At 38.3% G+C, this 18,058-nt stretch overlaps 1 protein-coding gene across 25 annotated transcripts in view; it reads left to right on the top strand.

Moving 5' to 3' along the window:
* The window catches only part of TRPC4 (transient receptor potential cation channel subfamily C member 4), a 219,838-nt gene that overhangs the window by 173,251 nt on the left and 28,529 nt on the right, over positions 1-18,058 (top strand). For all 25 annotated transcript variants that reach the window (XM_084981060.1, XM_084981064.1, XM_084981056.1 and 22 more), the window contains 3 exon segments: positions 1,810-2,123; positions 9,362-9,557; positions 13,145-13,339. In XM_084981060.1, coding sequence (XP_084837186.1) covers positions 1,810-2,123; positions 9,362-9,557; positions 13,145-13,339 — 705 coding nt within the window.

Here is an 18,058-nt window from a genome sequence, read left to right as displayed (position 1 = left end):
TCCCATCAGCCCCAAATAGAATTTACCACTTTCTCTTCTCTGTTCCCATAGCAGTTTGTGCTTAGAGCATGTTTGTGGTAACCTCTGAGAGCATTTTTGTTGGAATTAGTTGCCCCCGTCATCCTCACTGGACTATGCGTGAATACTTGGTGAGAGAAAATGCCTCTTGAGCACCTGTTCCAGGCAGGGTATTGTGTTAAATGTGAGAGATTCCAAGAAAGTGATTACATCCTTAAGAATGTTTACTCTGTAGTATTTTGTACATTTTGAGATATGGTTCTAAGCCATATTAGAAGAGAGAGAGGGAGGGAGAAAGGAGAAGAAAGAGAAATAGAGAAATATTGAATAAGCCTTCAACAGAAGGGGAGGTAGTCTCTATTAAAATACATGTGTCTTTCAAGAGAAGTGAGCAAAGGAAGGTGAATGTTATGTTGGTCTTTGAAGAAAAAGGTGGCATAATATTCAGGGGACAGAGGAGAAAGGGAAGTATCTTCAATCTGTAGCTATTTTATACTGAAGCCATGTGTAGGAATGCTCAAGAACAGTTATCAGGATTTAAAAATAGAAAATAATTTCCTTCTAGTTCAAACTTGATTGTTTTAAATTGTCACTCAAGCAGGAGTCTGAGTGCTGAACAAGAATCCGAAGCTTATGATGTATTTTCTCCCCAGGGAGATTTAAAAAAAAAAAAATACTATCCATTAGTTTCAAGAGAATTAATTAACATTTATAAAGGTCTTTGGTATAAAATGCAATAAAAAAGGATGGAAATATTCTCATGGGACTCATATAGAAGTAAATTTTTCCCCTACATGATCCTTAGGAAAAATGATGCAATTTTCTAGACAGATTTTCAGTGATATACACGAGGAAGAGAATTTAGCTTATTGTTCGGTTCTTATACAGGTTTAATAATAGATGTTCAAAATGTAACACTTGACCTTCTATTTTTTGGTCAGGATTTAATTTACTAAGGATACAAATTTACCTCGGGACAAGGGGTAAATTTCATTGTGCTTTTTATATAGCCCAGTATCAAGATAATTCAAAGCTGTCATTTTAATTAAATCATGCTTTAAAAGTAATTGCTGGCCAAAGTTTAATGTAGCAAATATTTCCCTCAAACTGTGTATTTTACCCAATTAGGTAATATTCCGACAAACATCACACTTTCTACACATTGAATATTAAAAATCAGCAGTTCATTGATTTCCAGGAAGATTTCCAAGTGAGGCTGTATGTACGTTTCAGATATAACAACACAAAACTCTAATGGTTATGCCTACACCAATTGTTACCATAGCCAAGGCAACAGACCACTGTTTCTACTCATTTATGTGTATTTGGATCCTACGTGGTTCCACTAAAATAGGCAAGTGTGTCAAATATGGTGAAACAAGCCATCGATTTTATTCAAAATGTAGCAGTTTTCCTTTTTAATGTAACTTTTTTGTTATTATGATAGCGCTATTTTTCCAATATAAAATCAGGCTATTTTTTTTTTCTCCTATGAAACATTTTCCTTTTTTTTTTTTTTTTTTGAGTTCCACTGGAAAGATCAAGGACAGATATGATTCACAGATTATAAAATACTATAAATAACAAGGACAGACCAGGGAGATCACTTTGATTAAAGCTCATAAATTATAAGTTGCTTTCATAATTGCTTATTTTTGTGTAGATAGTGTTGCTACCACCGTCCAGGAGGACGAGCTGGACCTGAAAAACCAGCTTGGCCTGAACGTGGCATATTGATATGTACGTTTGTTTTATATTGAATTTTCCCTTGTGTCTCTCTTTTCTCTCCAGTACAGTGCTCTTAACCCACGAGAATCCTGGGACATGTGGCATCCCACGCTGGTGGCCGAAGCTTTATTTGCTATCGCAAACATATTCAGTTCCCTGCGCCTGATCTCACTGTTCACGGCCAATTCTCACCTGGGGCCTCTGCAGATATCTCTGGGAAGGATGCTCCTGGACATTCTCAAGTTTCTATTCATCTACTGCCTCGTGCTGCTAGCATTTGCAAATGGCCTAAATCAGCTGTACTTCTATTATGAAGAAACAAAAGGGTTAAGCTGCAAAGGCATACGATGTGAAAAGCAGAATAATGCATTTTCAACGTAAGTCACACAGACATTTCTGTTGGGAACGTTGTGCAGAATTTAGAGTGTCTTACATTTTGAATGTGAACCGTGACAAGGGGTTGCAAAGAAAAATTGTGCTTAGTGCAGAAAACAGAAATATCCAGTACATTTATTTTAAGTTTTAGGAAAATGGTCTTTTCTTTTAAATGACTTCATGTAAAAGACAGCTCTAGATACTGTTTTAAAATGTGGAAGAAAAAGGAAACTTATGCCTATTGATAGCTTTCAAGCACATTAAGAGATAGAATATATGTAAAACCAATTGCGGAAGAAAATCCAAATGCTTTTCCATCTTGGCTCAGGTGTTTTCCAGATGTGAAAGTGTCTTCACATGTCTCTTTCATTCTTGGGATCCCTACACAAAAACCTAAGCACATAGAAATACCCCAAAATAGATTCCTCAGGCTAAGCCAGGATTAGGATGTGCATCGAAGCCTCTGTGCCTTTCCACCTGAAGAGCCTCACACCTAGACCGGGGTCAAGCCCTGGTACTTTGCACAATCAGGCTTTCTGACAGCACAGTTTCATGACCATGGCGTTTCCTGTTCACACAGTCCTGACAGAAAACACCTCCCTATGTCTGCATCCATTTCCCTCTCACTGTGGTAAACAGATCACTTGTGATACAGAGTGAATTGGCAGATGAATTAGGGAGTTAGGTGATGTTTTCTCTCCACAGTGACCACCTGTGAACATACGGTCATTTTGTAGATGACTTTGAAAGTCAGATGGCTATTCATCAGCCATTCTAGAATTTTCTGTAATCGAAGAGAGTACAGTAATTTCTCAGGTGGAAGGAAATCAATAACCTCCCATAAACTGGATCACTTTTGGTTAAAATAATCTTGTTGGCTCAATTCTATATCCACTATATCTTTCATGCCGGTATGGAAAACACCATATTAATTCATAACATCTGATTACTTGCACAGAAGTTGTAATCGCAGATTTAGCTGTCTCAAATCATTCAGAAATCGATTTGATACAAACAGTGAATCATAAACAAAACAAAAAGTTATCCCTGCTACGGCTTGTCATTTCATCACTTATTCCAGTCTCTTCATTCTCCTGGGCTTCAGCATTTCTCCAGCCCAACCAGCCTACTCAGCCATGTCGTCTTCCTCACGCTCTTTTCCCATCCAGTTCAGGAGGGATTCGGTGAAATCTCTTGCAGCAACATCCTGACTAATGGCCTTGGATTGTGTCTCAGTTTTGATATCAGAGCGTGTCTTTCCTTATTCCCTTGTGACACCTAGAATTGAGTTCCCTCCTCAGGTCTTCTTTAATTCAGGGAACAACTCTGGTTCCAAAACCCAACCCCTGCTCAGATATCTGATTTGTCTGCAGTTAACAAGGTTCTATCTAACCCCATTCTAACTTAAGATCCTTGAAATTCCCAAGAACCCCTTTGTCCTCTTGGCTTTGCAGTAAGTGATTATATATTGTGAGCTAATTTTAATATCTGTCTAGGAAGAATGTGGCTAGAGAAGTCTGATGCAAAATATTTAATAAATAGTATTCTAAAACCAAAAGAGTAGAATACCAAATAGTATTCTAAAATATTTAATAAAGAAATAGTATTCTAAAACCAAAAGAATTGCTTGGATTATGTATTATTTTAGTGTGTCCTTACCAATGGTTTTCTCCATTACCATGAAAAGCAACAGATAACTACATATTGCCCAAATATTATAGGTCCACATCATTCAATGCAAATAAATCAGGTGTTCTACTTGAAATTTTCCAGATAATGGAATGTAAATCTGCAAGCAAGAAATTATTTTTCTTTCCTCACCAAGAGTAACTGCTAGTATTACTTGTTACTTGAGGTTATTATTATATCTTCTTTTAATGACTCTGTAACTTCCACAAATTTCAACCTTTCCTTTTGATTATCCACTACCTCAGAGATCTTCATCTGAGGATTAAAAAATAATAAATCATGTAAAGTGCCTAATACAGCGCCTGCCATATAATGTGATTAAACATGTTATCTGCTCCACTTTTTTTGATTAGCAGTAGTAGAGTATTTCCTCATCTGTATCTCCCATGGTCCCTCTCTAATGCTCCTTCCACTCAGGGAGAAAATGTGTGCTGAAATTCTGAACTCTGTTTACCCTAAGAGTCCTATCTCTCTCCTTCTTTTCATCCAAGCAACCTCCACAAGAAGCCTAAACAAGATAGCTTGTTTTCTTGCTTCTTATTCATTCTTCATCCAAGTGCAATTTGCTGCTGCTTCTATCATTCCACTAAAACTACTTTAGACGATATCAAGAGGCTCCCTATCACCACTATCAGTGGACATTTCTCTCTTTATATCCCACTCAGTGCCTCTGCATTCTTTGACCCTGTTTAACACTCTCATTTTGAAACTCTCATCCTCCTTTACTTTCAGTGGTACTGTGTTTTTATACTTTATCTCTTACTTTTCTAATCTTTCTCATTGCTCTCTGATCATTATATTTCAATGAGTACTTTTAAATAGTGATCTGCCTTAGTAACTGTCCTCTGACCCTGTTACAGTATCTCTGTGGAAGCTCATCGAATGGCTTTGGCCATGTATGTCTAAGGGACGACGCCTATATTCAATTTCTATCACTGGCACCCATCCCTCTCCCCAAGATCTGGAAGTCCAACTGTCTTTTGGATGCCTCTCCATGCAGATCTCCTAAGCACTTAAAGTCAATCAAAGAAAACTCATCAGTCTCTCTCACAACTCTTTCTTCCTCCTCAACTCCCTTTCTTAGTCAGTGCTACCACAACCCATCCCGATACTTCAATCAAACACTTGTGTTTTCCACGAGACCCTTCCTTTTCCCCAACCCCTTCACATGCAGTGTCAATAAACGTCTACTCCTGCTCATTACTCTCTCAGGGCCATCTTCCCTTGCTCATTACTCACGCCTAAATCCAAGTTCCCCGCACCTGGTCCCTGCCTTCCTTGATACGTTTTCCATCCTGTCGTCTACAAAATCTTTCTGAAGCAAAATCACGACACTCCTCTATTTAAAGCACCTAAATGGCTTCTCATTCCTGATTGGATGTAGTCAAATTTCTTAGCTTGACATATCAGATTCTTCAGTGATCGCCCCTTGCTTCCTTTTTTAGGCTCATCTTTCTCCATTCCCCAAAAACACTTTATTCGTCAACATTTTCTAATGGGCTGTCAGTCCCTAAATATATCATATTCTTCTCTCATCCCAGAATGCCCTTGTTCTGCTCTCTCTCTTGGAAAAATTTTAGTCTGTGTTCCTAAACCTGTCTCAGGTGTAACTTTTCAGGATGCCTTCCTGATAGCTTTCTGATTGTGGGCTCCCAGCGGGAACAGACTGAGCTATGTCCTCTGAATCTCTGTCCATTTTCCCACTAGTAAGTGAATACTTCTTTCTGCTCCTGTAACACTGTCAGGTTGTTTTTTCTTTGCCATGGGAAGAACCACATGATACTAAAAGAAACCAAATGTTTAGCCACTGAAATTATTTTGCATACAATTTTAAACTAATAGTCTCTGGGTAAGGGATTCTCTTATGAATAGAGGGGCATGGACTTTGGGACAGACATTTTCTCATTAAGAAAGCCTTTTCTGGAGTTCCCACTGTGGCTCAGCAGGTTAAGAACCCAACATAGTATCCATGAGGATGCAGGTTTGGCCCCTGGCCTTACTCATTGTGTTAAGGATCCCGTGTTGCTTCTAGCTGCAGGGGTGTAAGATGCAGATATGGCTCAGATCCTGAGTTGCTGTGGCTGTGGTGTAGGCCAGCAGCTGCAACTCCAATTTGACCCCTAGACTGGGAACTTCCATATGTCACAGGTACAGCCGTGAAAAGGGGGAAAAAGCCTTTTATGGTTTTTTGGAACCATACTTTGTTTTAATATTATTTCATTTCTTATAAGATGAGAACATACAGTCAGATGTCTTGTATTAACTTATGTGTCCTCATTGGTTTCATCTCAAAGGATAGAAGGACACCTCAGCTGTGGAATACATTCCCTTTTTACCTATTCTCTTTCTCTAGGTGAAAGTATTTAACAGGGGAACAGTTCATTTATAAAAGTAGCAATTGGGAAATATCTTCAAGGAACAGGAGACAAAATATTATTTCTAGAATGGCAATGCTATAGAAATTGCCAGGTTTTAGTCTTTAACCAAGATTTCATGCTAAATGTCATTTAATGAATTGTGACACTATCCTGGAAAACTCTCTGTCCTTATCTTTCCAAATAATTAGGAAAATAATGTAGTTGTCACATGAAGCCCATCTGAAAAGTGCTTTAGTTAATGGCTCTTCAGTCTATGGGCAATGTCACTATCAACAGATTTGAAATTCACTAATTACGAAAACATTTTTAGAAGTAATGGCTTTGAAATATTAACTTGGACTGATTTTTTAATCCATGTAATAAAAGAATAATTAACTAAGAAACACCAATACCAATGCCAATCTTGAGACCACCGTCGTGATTCATCTAAAAGTAAATGTGTTTCTGTGAAGTAGGACTGTTCTGCAAATCTTATTTCTGAATCATCTGACTAAAAAAATAAATGAAAAGAAAGAAAAATTAGAATGAAATTCAGACTTAATCATAATGTCATCTTGCTTGGAATGTTTTCATTTTCAAATTTTAATTACGTATGTAAATAATGTTTTGACAAAGAGTTTGCTAATATTCCCTAATGATTAATAGTTCTTATTTAGACAGAGGCAAATCAGTATCATTCAACCATAATAATCCACTTTTTCTACATCATTTATTTGAACATTTAGAAAAGTAACTGCTATGGGATTTATGTGGCAACATTTTATATAATTTATTATATCACTTATGTAACTTCTCTTTCTCTGAACTACCATTGATGCCAGGGGAAAACCAATGAAATTATATTTGGATATTCACAGTGAGAATATACGCTATTTAGAAAGGAAGAAAAACATCATTTTCAAATTGAATCAAATGATTCTATCATTAATCTTAGAAATTGTCCCTAAAGTAACTGAAAACAAAGAACATATGACCTTGGGTCAAATTTATTTATTTATTTATTTTTCTGAGAAAGTTTTCAAAGAATAACTTCTAGTGGTCTTTGTCTGAGGCCAATGAATTATACAAAACTTGCCCTGATATTTTCAGACTCTGACATCTGGTTGTCCTTTAAGATTGTATGTTCGACTCTTCTCAATGTAGGTACACCCCTGCTGGGGCATCAAGGTCTGACTGAGGTTGATCACGTTAGAACCTTTATGATAATTTGCCCCATTGAGAGCTGAACAGCCCTAGCAAAATAAGTCAATAAAGAAACCATTACATTTCCTGTAATTAAAATTGGTTATATAATTAAAAATATGAAATTGTTTACTAAAAAAAAAAATTAGTGTGGCTGGGTCACCTTGCTGTATAGTAGAAAACTGACAGAACACTGTAAACAAGCTTTAATGGAAAAATTTTAAATTAAAAAAAAAAAAAGTAAGGAATTTGCTCATGGCTCAGGGGCTTAAGGATCCAGCATCGTCACTGCTGTGGCACGGGTTCAATCCCTCACTGAGGAATTTCCACATGCTGTGGGTGCAGCCAGTAACTAATAAATAGATAAATGAATATTTTTTAAAAACCAATAAATTTGAGAAAAATTATTTAGATTCTCCTGGTTATACAGATCAGAAATTCATCATTGAATTCCTTCAACTTGAACAATCTGATTGCTTCAAGTAACAGGTGTTTGGTATAAGAATCCTGCACTGGATTGCAGCCTTTTGATTCTTTGAGCAAGAGTTGATCTTAGCAATGGCAGAGCCAAGAGCAAGCCCTGGCTTCAAGAAGAGCAGGCACTGACAAAGAATTAGACTGTGGGATTTTTTACTCTGAGAACCAGTATTAACATGACAGCTACTCTACGTGTACCCCCTTCAGTGTTTTCTTATTACCTGGCTTATTCATCCTCAATTCTCTGTTTCCTAATTTGTGCTGTCTCAAATCTTTGGCTTCTTATAATTCCAGTGATCCTAATTTTACATCATATCTCCTGTTATGTCAGCCTCTTTTAACAGCTACCTCATTCTCTTAATATTTCAAAGATAAATGTTCATAGAAAATCTGATAGTTTAAGCTCATTTTTTTCACATCAGGCCACACCGTTATCCACTGGCCTCATGTGAATTTACCCTCCTTGGGGCACTGGACCACTGAAATCCCACCTCCTTAGTCATCATGCCAAGTATAAGATATTTTTGCTTTTGTTTTCATCATATAATTTAACTACAGTCTTATTTTAACTATTTCTCAAAGAATAGAAGAGTTCTGTTGTCTTTTTATCACATTAAGGTATTAAAAATGGCCCTACTGAAATAGACAGTTCTTCATTTGGGTTCAGACACTCTTCATCTTATTCCATTTGGGGAGTAAGTTAAAGAATGAAGAAAATGTTCCCTAAAATATGAAAAATAGCAAATTTTATTATCTGAGCATTCTGAGACATTTTGCCCTCTTACAGGCTTCACTCTGTTCAATTTTAATTGTGAATGTAGAAATCCATGATGGTAGCATTATTTTTAAACCTTTTACAACTACAAGCAAAATCAGGTAAAAGAGTTTACATTTTTCAAGCCTAAGCCTGAGGATCTATCACTTGTTAACTATGACTCGGTGCCGTAGAACAGGGGTTTGCAAAACTTGTTATGAAAAGGACAGGTAGTAAATATTTTCAGGACTTCCCACGTGGCTCACAACATAACTACTCGGCACTGCTTCTACAATGGCTGTGGCTCGACCCCTGGCTCGGGAACTTCCACATGCCGCAGGTGCAGCTTCGTGGGCCATATGTTCTCTGTCGCAACTACTCATCTCTGCCGTCGTAACACAGAAGAAATTGTAGACCATGCACAAATGAACTGCTCTGGCTATATTTCAATAAAAATTTATTCGTGGGCTCTACAATGTGAATTTATATAATTTTCACATATCAGGAAATATTACTCTTCTTTTGACTTTTTTTTGCAGTTTGTCTTCCTTGCCCCAAGAAATTAAATAGTTTTCAAAGCTCTTGGGAATATTAAAACACCATTTGTGCTAGTATGAAGAAATCAATTTTCTTAACTCTTTTTAAGTTTATTTCTAAATTAATCAAACAGAACCTAATAGTAGTCATGTTGTATCATCATAGCTTATTGTATAATGGGTCTATCACTCTAACTATTAGTATCATTTTATCTTTATTCCAGGTTATTTGAGACACTCCAGTCCCTGTTTTGGTCAATATTTGGGCTCATCAACTTATATGTGACCAATGTCAAGGCACAGCATGAATTCACTGAGTTTGTTGGTGCCACCATGTTTGGGACATACAATGTCATCTCTCTGGTTGTCCTACTCAACATGTTAATAGCTATGATGAATAATTCTTACCAACTTATTGCTGTAAGTAGAATAACTCCCCCTGGAATGTGCCCTTCTTAGCTAGACCCCATCCTACTATCATAGGAAATACAATTTGCAATTGCTGTTGAAAAGGCCAATCCAAATTATAAAATAAATGGTTAATTTGATGTTTCTAAGTGATATTCCCATATTTGGCTACATACTACTTTCATTTTTTCATATTACAGATGATTATAAAATATACTAAATCTATCCTGCCAGGCACTCATTGGCTATGGCAGGCATTAGGTGAGATATGAATTACGAACAGGCAGCTCATCTCTAGGAAGTGCCCTCTGGGTTTTACATTGTCTCTGACCATATAATCTACCATTTTGATATGAGCAAACTTGTACCAGTTCGGCAGGATACAAAAGCTGGCTCAGAGAGTTAGTCTGAGGGAAAAACTTTTGGATTTTCAGTTTCTTAAAGCCCAGAAAAAAGCCAGAGAGGAGTAACCCTGAATTCTGTAACCAAATATACAGTACCATATGTGTTTGCTTGAAATTCTAGAATCCAAACCACTTAGCTTATTTACTCATTCATTCAATAAATTCATATTAACTGCTTGCTTTGTTGTCAAGTCCTGCTCTAGGAGCTAGAAATACAGCTATGAACAAGAAAGGCAAAGCCTTTTATCCCCTTGAACTTGCATTCTCATGATATATGTGTACAGCCATTAGCAATAGTGACAGAACAAATCCAGACTGGAATGAAATCTATTTCTTAAGTCATTCATATGTATACTTGAGACAAATAGGATTTTGTAAGAATAATTACAGTCTTCCCATTTACTCCATAAATAACTGCAATTATATTGGATCTTTGAATCTACTGCCAAACCTCTGGGGTGTTTTTATTGTTATTTTGAGAAGCAGAACTTCTAATTTTAATTAAACTGTCTTTATGGAAGTAAGACACCTGTCACAGATGAAAAACTGCATAAAACATAAGGATAAATAATTTTCATTTACTGATTCCAAGACCAAACAAAGTTTTACCACTGAATGACTTAGGTCCTAGGATTTGCAGGTGAATATTTAAGTTTGTGGAACTTCACTTAAGTGTCTCACAAATCTAAAACTTTTTATTTTACACACACACACATTTGCTTCAGACGTTCTTTAGTCAATACACTTGCCAAATGTAGATTCTATTTTCCAGACCACCCTTCCAAAAATATTAGAAAACCTCTAATTATCAAGCTGTATACAGAGAAACTCTGTACACAATTGGCATCCTATAAAACATTAGAGGTATCAGTTTCATCAAGAAGAGAGCATTATTCAGGAATAGTATAGTATTTTCTTTTTGCTTCTGTGTGGCTTTCTAGGTGACTTCTTACAGAAATGAGAATGATCTTCAAGTCTCTGTTTTTGTTTGGCCCCAAAACTCTAAAGCTACTTGAGAGGAGAGTAGGCACTGAGAACCTGAGATGGGTGCACCCCAACGTCCTGCAGGTGATGCCTCCTTGGAGCATAAAAGTGCCAAGTATTTGAGTTGCACCTGTCCCACTAGAGCAGAATTTACCCTGAGGTCTTGCTCTTTTTGTCCTCCTACTCCTAACTCAGAGCTCTAGGGTAATGAATGCATGAAAGAAGACGAAAATGTAATCACTGAAAGGAAAAAGCGTTCCTGCAGACCACGTTTAAAGCCCACACACACTGCCCGGGTCAGATATTTACTGTGCACCTAGTATATGCCAGACTTATGCTCGATTTTAGGGATACACAGAATAATGCAGTCTCTGCCTTCAAGAAAAAAAAGTAATGTAGTAGGGACAAACAAATTCAATAAATTTCAATACTGAGGAGTTCCTCAGTGGGTTAGGAATATGAATGCAGCAGCTCAGGTCACTGTGAAGGTACGGGTTTTATCCCTGGCCCTGCACAGTGGGTTAAAGGATGACAGCTGTGCCTCAAATTCCATCCTTGGCCCGGAAGCTTCCATATGCTGTGGGTGTGGCCATTCGATAAATAAATAAACAATTTCAATATTGTGAAAAGGAATTACAGAATGTGATAAAAGTACAGAATAGAGAACCATGGACATAAGCTGGGAGGAGGAGGCAGCTGAGATTGATGGAAACACCTAAGTTTTAAATAATGACTAAGAGTTAGAAGATGGGTAGCAGACGGGATTTTAGTCATCACCAGCCTGCAATGTTTCACCTCCAGTTTTACTAACCACTACAGACGTTGCTATAGATCTTTTCAGAATCTCAAACCTTGACCAAAGGAAGAGACTGCTTTGTGACAGCAGTAAGGGAACATAACGAGGTCGGGATAATCCTTAACTTGTGACTCCTTGAGAACCAGGAGGAGCAGAAGCTCCTCATGGGACATCACTTCACCTTGGGTGACTACCTTTTTATTTCCTTAAGCCAATTTGGATCAGCCCCACTCTCCATGACCGTAGCAAACAATATCTACCTCTCTCATTAATGCAGAACCTGTAACTTGTTCAGAAAGAAAGACAGGGGTGGAGAGGGGAGGAAGCTGTAGCTTCTCTGGTGCCATCCACTGATCCAGCCAGCCAATCACACGTTTGCTAAGCAACAATCAAGACAATGCCTTTTCTAGGTACTGTGACTCCTGATGAAAGCACAATCTGTCCAGTATCTAGACTAAAAGCCACATTGTTCAGAGTAGAAACATGTAAACAACACATGCGTTCATCAGCACACAGCAGTTTAGGGATACCAGAACAAAGTAGAGTCTAATTTCTCCTATCTAAAAACCTGAGTTCTTTTTTTAAAATAATATTAATGGGTTAAAATGGACTATTTGGAATTCTTAAAATGTATATATGCCTGGTTTCTACCACCTCCTACTTCCCAGATTTTCTGCTTAAATAAGATTTGTGGTTAATTTAAAAGAAAACTGCCTGCCCCATATCAAATTGCCACAAATGTTTCTGAGTTTTTCCAGGAGATCAATAAAGTGGAATCATTAATAAAAAATTTGAGGAACACTCAAAGTTTGTGGGCAGCCATAAGCCATACTCCTATCTGGTACCATTTGGCCAAGGTTATGCAAAGTTCAATGCCATCTCAGAGGCCCTATTGTATATTTGTTAGAGGAGCTTCTCTCTGAGTTTTTACGTGTTGCCTGAAGGTGGAGGAGGTTTACTCACATGGAGATATATCAACCAAGATTTTTCCTGGAAACACCAAAAGTGTACGCCAGGAGGAGCATCTACCTAGGCAGGGTTTCAAAGCCTTCGTGAAGACATAAAGCCCCATTTGTGGCCAGAATCTAATGAAACTGAGCTAATGGAAGCCTGCAGTGTAGGAAATGAAGATTCATCTTCAAGTCATAACTAATCACTGCAGTCTCTTTAACATGGAATTATTTTAGGTGTCTGTTTTCCTGGAAGAGGGCAGAATGAAGAGGGACAGGAGAGCTGTGACTCCTTTCCAGGGTAAATCATTGCCTGCAATGTTTAGCTATCTCTAGGAGTCAGTGGCGTTTTTATAAGCAATTTAATTAATGTTCCAAAAGCCACTCAAAGTCGGGTCACAGTGAGGTTTATCTCACCTTATTAATTAAGAAACCTGTCAGCAGTTATCACATTCTCCTGTTCAGGATCATGCAGACATAGAATGGAAATTTGCTCGAACAAAGCTTTGGATGAGTTATTTTGAAGAAGGCGGTACCTTGCCTACTCCCTTCAATGTCATTCCGAGCCCCAAGTCTCTCTGGTACCTGATCAAATGGATATGGACACACTTGTGCAAGAAAAAGATGAGAAGAAAGCCGGAAAGCTTTGGAACAATTGGGGTAAGAATGCAGCATGTTGGTATTACTGGGTTTTTTTTTTTTTTTTTTAATTGTGTGCTTGAATATGTTTGCATTTCTTATTGGATATTTTTGCATTTTTGCATTTCGTTCTTACTGGTTGCGTTTGGTGAACATTTATTGCACAGCTACCGTGTCTAAGAACTGCTTGGTTAACTCTGGTTAACTATGGTTTCACAAATCCATTTCCTCCACAGAGGGTGGACACATTTATTTATTTATTTATTTGTCTTTTTGCCTTTTCTAGGGCTGCTCCTGTGGCACATGGAGGTTCCCAGGCTAGGGGTCTAATTGGAGCTGTAGCCACTAACCTAGGCCACAGCCACAGCAGTGCAGGATCCAAGGCTCGTCTTCGACCCACACCACAGCTCATGGCAACGCCAGATCCTTAACCCACTGAGCAAGGCCAGGGATCCATCCCGCAACCTCATGGTTCCTAGTCAGGTCCATTAATCACTGAACCACAAATGGGACTCCAGACACTGTTATTTTACTAGGAAACACATTATACTCAGGCTTCTCCTAGACCCACGAGTCAAGGCTTGGGGAGCTAACAGTCTCTAAGGTCCCTTGATTTCTAGCTTGATTCAGAAATATAACCTCAAGTTACTTGTGGCATGACTTACTCACTGTCCGTTTCTCTCTCTGAGTTGTAAGGGAAGGGGTCTGTTTCATATTCTTAGTCCCTAACATAGGCCCCGGCACAAAAATAGACTGCTTCATAAAAATTCTCCATTAAATGAATAACATTAGAACTTGAAAATGCTGTGCCATATTCAAGCACAGTGCTTTCAAAATACGTTCAATTGCTCACCATTTTGTTCCCCCCCCCACCGCCGCCGTTGTATGAAATGCTAAGAAGCTGTGTATTTAAAAAAATATTAGGACCGGAGTTCCCGTCGCAGCGCAGTGGTTAACGAATCCGACTAGGAACCATGAGGTTGCGGGTTCGATCCCTGGCCTCGCTCAGTGGGTTAACGATCCGGCGTTGCCGTGAGCTGTGGTGTAGGTCGCAGACGCGGCTCGGATCCTGCGTTGCTGTGGTTATGGCGTAGGCCGGTGGCTACAGCTCCGATTCGACCCCTAGCCTGGGAACCTCCATATGCCGCGGGAGCGGCCCAAGAAATAGCAACAACAACAACAACAAAAGACAAAAGACAAAAAAAAAAAAAATATTAGGACCGCTCAGAGCCATGCCCCTGTTACACTGGAAGGTCATACTTCCCGGGGGAAATTTCTTTCCTATTGGAAAGCAAGAGTTCAAGCCATCCCAACAGAGGAGGCGTGGATATAAGGCTTTGTTCCAACCCAACCAATGATCTGGGATAAGTTGTTTCTTTCACATTCAATTTCTCCATTTTCTTTTTTTTTTTTTTTTTTTTTTTTTTTTTTTTTTTTTTTTTTAATTTTATTTTCCCACTGTACAGCAAGGGGGTCAGGTTATCCTTACATGTATACGTTACAATTACAGTTTTTCCCCCACCATTTCTTCTGTTGCAACATGAGTATCTAGACATAGTTCTCAATGCTATTCAGCGGGATCTCCTTGTAAATCTATTCTAAGTTGTGTCTGATAAGCCCAAGCTCCCGATCCCTCCCACTCCCTCCCCCTCCCATCAGGCAACCACAAGTCTCTTCTCCAAGTCCATGATTGATTTTCTTTTCTGAGGAGATGTTCATTTGTGCTGGATATTAGATTCCAGTTATAAGTGATGTCATATGGTATTTGTCTTTGTCTTTCTGGCTCATTTCACTCAGGATGAGATTCTCTAGTTCCATCCATGTTGCTGCAAATGGCATTATGTCATCCTTTTTTATGGCTGAGTAGTATTCCATCGTGTATATATACCACATCTTCCGAATCCAATCCTCTGTCGATGGACATTTGGATTGTTTCCATGTCCTGGCTATTGTGAATAGTGCTGCAATGAACATGCGGGTGCATGTGTCTCTTTTAAGTAGAGCTTTGTCCGGATAGATGCCCAAGAGTGGGATTGCGGGGTCATATGGAAGTTCTATGTATAGATTTCTAAGGTATCTCCAAACTGTTCTCCATAGTGGCTGTACCAGTTTACATTCCCACCAACAGTGCAGGAGGGTTCCCTTTTCTCCACAGCCCCTCCAGCACTTGTTATTTGTGGATTTATTAATGATGGCCATTCTGACTGGTGTGAGGTGGTATCTCATGGTAGTTTTGATTTGCATTTCTCTTATAATCAGCGATGTTGAGCATTTTTTCATGTGTTTGTTGGCCATCTGTATATCTTCTTTGGAGAAATGTCTACCCAGGTCTTTTGCCCATTTTTCCATTGATTGATTGGTTTTTTTGCTGTTGAGTTGTATAAGTTGCTTGTATATTCTAGAGATTAAGCCCTTGTCAGTTGCATCATTTGAAACTATTTTCTCCCATTCTGTAAGTTGTCTTTTTGTTTTCTTTTGGGTTTCCTTTGCTGTGCAAAAGCTTTTCAGTTTGATGAGGTCCCATGGGTTTATTTTTGCTCTAATTTCTATTGCTTTGGGAGACTGACCTGAGAAAATATTCATGATGTTGATGTCAGAGAGTGTTTTGCCTATGTTTTCTTCTAGGAGTTTGATGGTGTCCTGTCGTATATTTAAGTCTTTCAGCCATTTGGAGTTTATTTTTGTGCATGGTGTGAGGGTGTGTTCTAGTTTCATTGCTTTGCATACAGCTGTCCAGGTTTCCCAGCAATGCTTGCTGAATAGACTTTCCTTTTCCCATTTGATGTTCTTGCCTCCCTTGTCAAAGATTAATTGACCATAGGTGTCAGGGTTAATTTCCAGATTCTCTATTCTGTTCCATTGGTCTGTCTGTCTGTTTTGATACCAGTACCACACTGTTTTGATGACTGTGGCTTTGTGGTATTTCTTGAAGTCTGGGAGAGTGATGCCTCCTGCTTGGTTTTTGTTTCTCAGGATTGCTTTGGCGATTCTCGGTCTTTTGTGGTTCCATATAAATGTTTGGATTGTTTGTTCTAGTTCTGTGAAAAATGTCATGGGTAATTTGATAGGGATTGCATTGAATCTGTAGATTGCTTTGGGTAGGATGGCCATTTTCACAATATTGATTTTTCCAATCCAGGAACATGGAATATCTTTCCATTTTTTTACATCTTCTTTGATTTCTTTGATTAAGGTTTTATAGTTCTCGGCATATAGGTCCTTTACCTCTTTGGTTAGGTGTATTCCGAGGTATTTGATTTTGTGAGGTACAATTTTAAAAGGTATCGTATTTTTGTATTCCTTTTCTAATGCTTCATTGCTGGTATACAGAAATGCAACTGACTTCTGAATGTTAATCTTATATCCTGCCACTTTGCTGAATTTATTAATCAGTTCAAGGAGTTTTGGGGTTGAGTCCTTAGGGTTTTCTAGGTATAGAATCATGTCATCTGCATACAGTGACAGTTTGATCTCTTCTCTTCCTATATGGATGCCTTTGATTTCTTTTGTTTGTCTAATTGCTGTGGCTAAGACTTCCAAAACTATGTTGAAGAGCAGTGGTGAGAGTGGGCATCCCTGTCTTGTTCCAGATTTGAGTGCAATTTCTCCATTTTCAAAGCTTTCACAGTGAGTTCTGGGAACTACTATCGGAACTCTCATTAGTCACTTAGATCTTCTGGGAGAAATTGCTTTGCAAGTATTCTAACATACCTTTATATCACCAAGTAACCTAAGCTATTTAATTTAAAAATTAGTTGATTTTTAAGTTTATTTAACTTCATTTATGACAGCTAGTTATGCCCTTACTGGGGATACTTCTCACTTGAACTTCATCTCCCACCAGGCATTGTTATTAGCATCACTTGGGGCTTTCTCACTGAGAGTGGCATTGATTGACCTGTCCTCTCAGTAACACTTCTAATTCAGAAGAGAAATTGACGGGCAAGAGAGTGTAGCAGAGAGGTGGTTAGGAAAGACAGTTATATCCCTCCCTCTAAAACATCACTCCATGGACTTGGAATTTGGGCATATATCTGATCTTAGAAATGGAAGTCAGGTGGTGATGAAGCCTTATCTTGCAATCATCATAATTTATAGATGTTTAAGCACTGACCTTAGAAAAAGTAAAATTATTTTACTCCAAGTGCTTGATTTCTCTCTTTAAAAATACGTTCAACTTAAAAATATATGGTTGTAAAGTAAACGTAGTGATTTGTGTTTAATAATCAATTACTGTACGTGTTCCACATGCCAGTAACTGAGTTAGTAATTGGGGGTGGGAGGAGGTAAGACTGCATGGTTTCCATCCTCGAAGGCATCATTTCTTTTTTTTTTTAAATTAATTAATTATTACTCAAATGAATATATCACATCTGTAGTTGTATAATGATCATCACAATCCAGTTTCACAGGATTTCCATTCCATACGCACATCCATCACCCCCAAAACTGTCTCATCCGGAGACCATAAGTTTTTCAATATCTGTAAGTCAGCATCTGTTCTGCAAACAAGTTCAATCTGTCCTTTTTGCAGATTCCACATGTCAGTGAAAGCATTGGATGTTGGTGTCTCAAGTCTGACTGACTTCACACAGCGTGATAATTTCTAGGTCCAACCATGTTGCTAAAACTGCTGTTATCTCATTCCTTTTAATGGCTGAGTAATAGTCCATGGTGTATATGTACCACCTCTTCTTGATCCACTCCTCTGTCCATGGACATTGAGGTTGTTTCCATGTC

Source organism: Sus scrofa, chromosome 11 (assembly GCF_054392235.1).
Source record: "Sus scrofa isolate SSC_HxYL_T2T_F1_AM1 chromosome 11, Sscrofa_HxYL_maternal_Yorkshire_Landrace_v2.0, whole genome shotgun sequence".
Lineage (NCBI taxonomy): Eukaryota > Metazoa > Chordata > Mammalia > Artiodactyla > Suidae > Sus > Sus scrofa.
This window is presented reverse-complemented; position numbering and strand designations above follow the sequence as displayed.